This window comes from Mesitornis unicolor, unplaced genomic scaffold (genome assembly GCF_000695765.1).
Source record: "Mesitornis unicolor isolate BGI_N332 unplaced genomic scaffold, ASM69576v1 scaffold24731, whole genome shotgun sequence".
NCBI classification, from domain to species: Eukaryota; Metazoa; Chordata; class Aves; order Mesitornithiformes; family Mesitornithidae; genus Mesitornis; species Mesitornis unicolor.
The window spans coordinates 11,663-18,272 of NW_010166649.1; the positions used below are offsets into that span (position 1 = coordinate 11,663).

The 6,610-nt window shown below is 41.5% G+C and overlaps 1 protein-coding gene across 1 annotated transcript; it reads right to left on the reverse strand.

Annotated features, from left to right (window-relative positions):
• Window positions 1-404: 404 nt before the first annotated feature.
• On the reverse strand, window positions 405-6,225 carry LOC104548886 (L-threonine 3-dehydrogenase, mitochondrial-like). The gene is made up of 8 exons (XM_010195032.1): window positions 6,042-6,225; window positions 5,661-5,703; window positions 3,822-3,892; window positions 2,911-3,060; window positions 2,649-2,821; window positions 1,730-1,820; window positions 974-1,243; window positions 405-736 (listed from the first exon to the last, which is right to left on the reverse strand). Exons 1-8 carry the CDS (start codon window positions 6,223-6,225, stop codon window positions 597-599), a joined length of 1,122 nt encoding a protein of 373 aa, XP_010193334.1. The 3' UTR covers window positions 405-596.
• Window positions 6,226-6,610: the final 385 nt, after the last annotated feature.

Consider the following 6,610-nt stretch of genomic DNA (forward strand, 5'->3'; position numbering starts at 1 on the left):
AGTGTATGTTTATACAGCACTATATATATAAATAGTAACTATTGACCAAAGTTCAATTTTAAACTAGAATTGCAACGATCCCTACAATTTGAAAACATGAAATAGCTCTTCTGATGTCTCTTTTGTTAGCAAAGAGTAGGAAGGATCGTATCTTACTACAATCTGACATCCTCCACCAGGAAAATGCAAAAGCTATCGTTAACTTTGAGGGCTATGCCCAGAACACCAGGTTTGACAATATTGCCCCACGTTGTTTGCCAGAGAAGAGGCAGGCAGCAGGAAAAAATGTTTGGGGAGTCTTTCGCCAGCAGTAAGGGGTTTTGGGTTTTTTTTTTTGCCTTTTTTTTTTCTTTTTAGCTGCTTAAGTGTGAAAGTTCAAGAATTCTGTGTTTGTCATTGGTGCTGTGCTTGGAGACAGCACCAAATGACGCTGTTTACCTAACAGTACATTCCGCTACAGCACGCCTCTGCCCAACTCTATTGCTACTTACAAGAAATAACAACTGAAATACTCTTAAGACTCTGAAAATTATAAACTAATCGAGCCATTTCTTCCTGGTCCTCTGTGGAAATCTGGAAATATCTTACAAAGAATTTCAGTTAGCTTGAGCAATTCTGGAGTCGGACCCAAGGAAGCCAAACATTGTAGTCACCAACTCAGGGAGATCATAATCGTGTTTCCAACCCCAATCCCTCCGGGCGTTCCTGTCATCAAAGTTCATCGGCCAGCTGTCAGCTGCAGGGGAATAAAAAGAAGAAACACAGAGCATGAGGTTTAAGAAAAACTTCTTTAAACTTTAGGATGTATCATGACTGGCCATTTGAACTACTAAAGCTGAATTTCAAACTGTAAGACTTTAACTGTACAGGAGCAATTTGCAAGTGTCTAAAAAGAAAATAAAAACTGTTTCGCCTTTCACATACAACAATCTAACGGATTTTCTTACCCATTGCTAAAGAAGCTGATACTAACCTATGGCCTGCCTGACTTTATCCACGCTGTAGGTCACCTGGAGTTCAGGAACGTGCTTCTGCACCTCTTGCGCCAGCTCTTCAGGAGTGAAGCTCATGGCACTGATATTGTATGTCCTCATGGTCAGTGCCTCTGCGGGGGCCTCCATGACCTCTAACGTCGCCCTCAGACAGTCATCAATGTACATCATAGGGAGACGAGTGTCTGGCTTCAGGTTGCATTGAAATTTGCCAGTCTTTATGGCATCATGGAAAATTTGGACAGCATAATCTGTAGATAAGAACAAAGCATGTGTGTACTCATCTCCCTCAACCCGCTGTTCACATCATGACAGTCAATAATCCTCAGACCACCCCCAAAGTCTCTTGTCTAAAGACTAGCAGCAGAACTGTGTATGATTTACACTATAAAAGTCATTCTGATGCTACTCTAGCATTTGCACATTTGCACATTGCAGCAAGATAGCAGAGTTTAAAATATTTTTTTAAATTAAATGGCCTCAATGAGTGTCTCAGTGAGTGTAATTGATCTAAAACCCCTCAGTTAGTGTTTAAATGTAAAGGCTGTGAGATTATGCCCTCGGCTGGAGTGGACAACAGTACTGCTGTCACACTGTTGAAATAGCATCTCTATACTCATACCCTGTGCTGCCACAGACCAAACAATACCTACAAACACAGTAAAAGTGACTGAATTGGCTTATTTCTTTCTGCTGTTCTTGCCTGCAATACTGAGAAATAAGCAGAAGTCACTTACCAGTTGTTCCCCCACCAGGCTGAGAGTCAGCGGATATAATTCCTGGATACCTCAGGCAGCGGAAGTCCAGGCCATACCGGTAATGGTAGTACTATGGAGAGAGAAGAGAAACATAGCTTTACACACCAAGACCAGGCCATACAACGCAATGATTTCACAGGAAAAATCTGCCAAGGGATGAACCTTCACTCTGGAATTGTCCCATGACAGGGGTAAAAGAAAAGGCACTACTGAACAGTCTTCATTTCCTGCCAGGGAGCTGAGCTCTCTGCTTGCTCTTTCCTAGTTTTCATCCACATCAGTACATATTGATCCTTGACGTGGATTTGCTTCTAATGCAGGGTCTAGATCTCAGTTCAGAAACTGGCAACTCTTAAGTTTGTGAGACATCTCAGGTTAATACAGTCTTCAGACCTGCCACTGTTCTTCATAACTTTGAAGTGCGAGAAACTGTATTTAAAAATATCAGCTTTCACAATGTTGTATTTCTCAAAAATCTACAAAGCCAAAAGAGAAGCTGTACATATATAGGCTTCCGCAGCTTTGACTCTAGAGTCCCTTTCTTCTTTCTTTCTTTTTGGCAAAAGTCGTCATGGTCTAACATGCTTTCGTAAGGTTTTGTACACTGACTTTTATGCAATGCCATTCATGTTGGCAGATGAGGCAAAGAGGCCAAGGTCAAAAGAACCAGGAAAAGAAATGATACTGAAAGTCAGATGTTTGCCAGCTTCCCATTTTTGTACTTTTTCCAACAAACCTCAAAGATTATTTGCCCTTAAAAGCTGCCTCGGACTACTGCTGAGTACTAAAGCCTGAAGAAAGGCAAGAATGGGGAAAAACCACTGCAGTGAGGAATCTTCCAAACACAGTGAAGTTCTCCCAGAACTTTAATGAAATAAAGAAAATTTAAAATTCTCACTTCTCCCATGAGCTCAGCATGAACTTTGGAGACTCCATAGATTGTCCTTGGTCTCTGAATGCAGAGGTCAGGAGTTGGATCTCGAGGAGAGGTGGGTCCAAAGGCTCCAATAGTGCTCGGAACAAAGAGTCTCAAATTATGCTCTGCTGCAATATCCAGAACATTGTGTAAGCCTGGAACGAACGATGAGATTTATCAGAACACACACTGCACTTTCTCAAGCCTCTGCAGGAGTCATGAACTTGAAACTCGTGTCACATACCGGTAATATTTACAGCTCTGGCCAAAGGGACGTTTGCTTCACCAACAGCACTGAGCAACGCGCTGTAGTGGAAGAGCCAAGTGATCCGATTATTCACCACTATCTCACGTAAGTTCTTGTAGTCCAAGATATCCGCGTAGATAAAAGGACCTGGAAGAAATGGAACCAGTAGGAAACTGAATGTCAGGAAGAAAAGTTAAAGAAAAGAAGAAGGTAAAGAAGAGTTCCAGATGAAACTCAAACTGCTGCTTCTTGACCATACTCCAGATTTGACTACACAGCAGAATGCACAGCTTCTAACAGCAGTGGCCAATAAATTAGGGAATAAGCAGGAGAAATGAAGGGAAGCTGCTACCTTTACCTCAAAAACAGATTGATGCAAGAACTTCTGTTTTATCCAGTCAATGGCATGAAAGGAGGACACATGCAGTGTACACTATTAAAATATCTAAGTACATCACTAAACAGCAATGATGAAGAAAAACTTATGCAAGTTTCTAATGAAAATAAAAGCATCAAAAAACCCTAATCTACATCCATCTTATCATAAAAATTGCCTGAGCATGGAAAAACAAAGCACAGATTTAATTCCCAACTTGTTTCCTTCAAGAGTAAATGCATCTCTCTTTACAGCAGGAGCACAAAAGCCAAGCTCAACTTGACTCAAGTATTTATTCTGGTCAACAAGGTGGCAAAGAGACAGTGAAAAAGGCAAAGAAAAATAAGTGGAAAAAGGGAATAACTGGCAGAAGAAATCAATGTCTTAGCAAGGCTTCAAAGCAGGAAGGCATTATCCAGAAGTTTTAAACTTGTTCAGTTTAACCCATGTATCAGTTAAACTTTGGTAATTAGTCTATCGACATCAGAGGTGAAGTTAGGGGTTTTTTCCATATGCTCCCCCAGTCACTTACCGCTATAAAACACATTATCCGCAGGCTTTCTAATGTCAGACAAGATCACGTTGTTCTTTCCAAAGTGTTTCCTGTGTAAAAATACCCACAAGGTACAGTGAGTGCACAGCCTTGGAGATAATTTGCCATACTGCTATTTTGGTTTGCAGGAGCAGTATCAGAAGAATAATAATTTCCACAATGAAATCAGCTATTGCACTAAAAAACAACCCACTAGTCCTTTAAGTGTCAATATAGCATCTTAGAAAACTAGTAAACTACTTACACTAGCAGTGAAAAACAGCATAGGGATAGAGAAATCTTTTAGAAAACAAAAACACTTTGAGAAAAAAAGACCTTCCTACCCTCTTCTTCATGAAACTTTCACCCAGACATAATCTACTCCCCTGCAGAGAACAAAAAGCCACTGGTTTTGCAGTAACTGCAGCTACTTTTATATCAACAAAGTAAATACAACTGAGCCATCTCTGCCTTGTGCTCTTTTAAACAGCACAAGGCTGTCCCAGAAAGCAAGTCTGATGGCATTGGACTACATCCCAGCCTCCTGTTATTTGCATGATTTTAAAATACATCATAGAAATGGCGGAAAACATTTAAACTGCAACCAGCACTTTGTAAAACTGCAAAGATACCATGAAAAGGGAAGTGTGTATGTGAGGCAGAGGAATGGAAAGAAACAGAAGAAGTGTATTTTCAATTTGCTTTTGCTGCATTAGTTCATCTTTCACCAAAACTTCAAGATCTTGTCTCCTACTCTTTATTTTTGTTTGCACTTTAGTAAAATAGGGCGTCTTATTCCTGTAGTTACTAAACTGAGGCTTTTAAGAGAGAGAAAAGCCAGCATTTCCAAAGCCCAACAGATGGGTAGATAGCAAAGAACTATGTATTTTTCCAAGTTGAATTATTGTATTTTTTCCTCTCCCATAGTACCTGCATAAAATCCCAGTCCTTGTTTCCCTACTGAGCACTCAAATCCAGCCTGATTTGGCTAGACCAAAAAAAAAGAAAGGGAAAACTGACCATGCTCTGAGGATTCAGATTCTGCATACTTCCATTTAACTGGAAGCAAACTGAACTCAGCGACTGGTGTCTTAGACAAAATTATGTTATTTTGGGAATCGTGACCAATGTACACACAGAAAGTACGTCAGCAAACCTAAACCAAGACAGGAATAAAAATAAAAAGATGGTGAAAATTTCAAGTTATTTACAAAACCAAAAGGCAAAAAAACTTCGTCAGTTCAAGAAGGACAGGGAACTGCTGGAGAGAGTCCAGCGTAGGGCTACAAAGATGATCAAGGGAGTGGAGCATCTCCCTTCTGAGGAGCGGCTGAGGGAGCTGGGGCTCTTTAGTTTGCAGAAGAGGAGACTGAGGGGAGACCTCATTCATGTTTATAAATACATAAAGGGTGAGTGTCACGAGGATGGAGCCAGGCTCTTCTCGGTGACAAACAATGATAGGACAAGGGGTAACAGACACAAACTGGAACACAGGAGGTTCCACTGAAATTGGAGAAGAAACTTCTTCTCAGTGAGGGTGACAGAGCACTGGCCCAGGCTGCCCAGAGAGGTTGTGGAGTCTCCTTCTCTGCAGACATTCAAAACCCGCCTGGACGCCTTCCTGTGTAACCTCATCTGGGTGTTCCTGCTCCGGCAGGGGGATTGGACTGGATGAGCTTTTGAGGTCCCTTCCAATCCCTAACGTTCTGTGATTCTGTGAAAACATACTCTGAAATTGTCACTAAGATACATTTAAAATTCCTGAGAATTAGGGCTTCTAAAAGTTACGGCTAAAGCTTGAATACCTCACTAATGGCAAGTCAAAGAATTACTACATACCTCAGAAGCTTGGCAAGTCCTACTCCAAGCTGGCCAAGACCACCTAAAAGGCAACACAAGAAAGACAAAAATCAGAGGAAAATTGATATTGAAATCCAGATTTCCATTATTAGATGTATCACATCAGAGTGCTATTTTTCTCAGTGTCAAAAAGCTTTTATATTGTTCTCAAGGAAAACCTCATGAGCTGGTTTTAGTAGATTTCTGGCATAAAAATAGCAGGAAAATTCACATGGCACTCTGATCCTATCACCATATGGGAATGATCCTCACAATTCCAGAATATTTTGAGTATTTTTGCTTTCAGTGAGCTGCTCACCAAGGAGGGAGGCGGGGAGTGAGAAGCTGGAGCAGGAATACAGTTATGACAGGAATGCTGACCTGTAATTAGCACCCGAGGATGATCAGTCTCGGCAAAAGAGACCGAGTGAAAGCCAGCATCGGAGGCCACCTGGCGTGGTGAGACCCCAATGCATCGCACAGGCACGATGGAAACCCCACATCCACAACCAGAGCTCTGCAGCAGCTGGCTGACGGCTCTGCTCACGTTTCTGACGATCGGCATCTTCCTCCTTTAAATACACTGTGAGAACAGGAGAAAAGATTAGTCACAAATGACTTAACCATATTAAACATCTTAAACACTCCCTTAGAGAGCTTGGAAGGCTTTAAGAGAAGCTTGATGCAATCCAAGTCCTAGCTGAGGTGCCAACCCAGAGCCACGTCTGCTAGGAGCAGCCTGTGAAGTAACATGAATAGAGGTAATGTATTCACCAGAGAGAGCTCAGGAAAATAACCACAGAGCCCAGTATAACGAACAGTGAGAATACAGTTCAACTTCAAGCTTTTTCTGCAAGTCACTAGAAACCACTATTTCAGACATAACAGACAACAACTACAGAATGTATCAAGTTTAGCTGCCACGATTACACAGCTTCATTTCTGAGTGA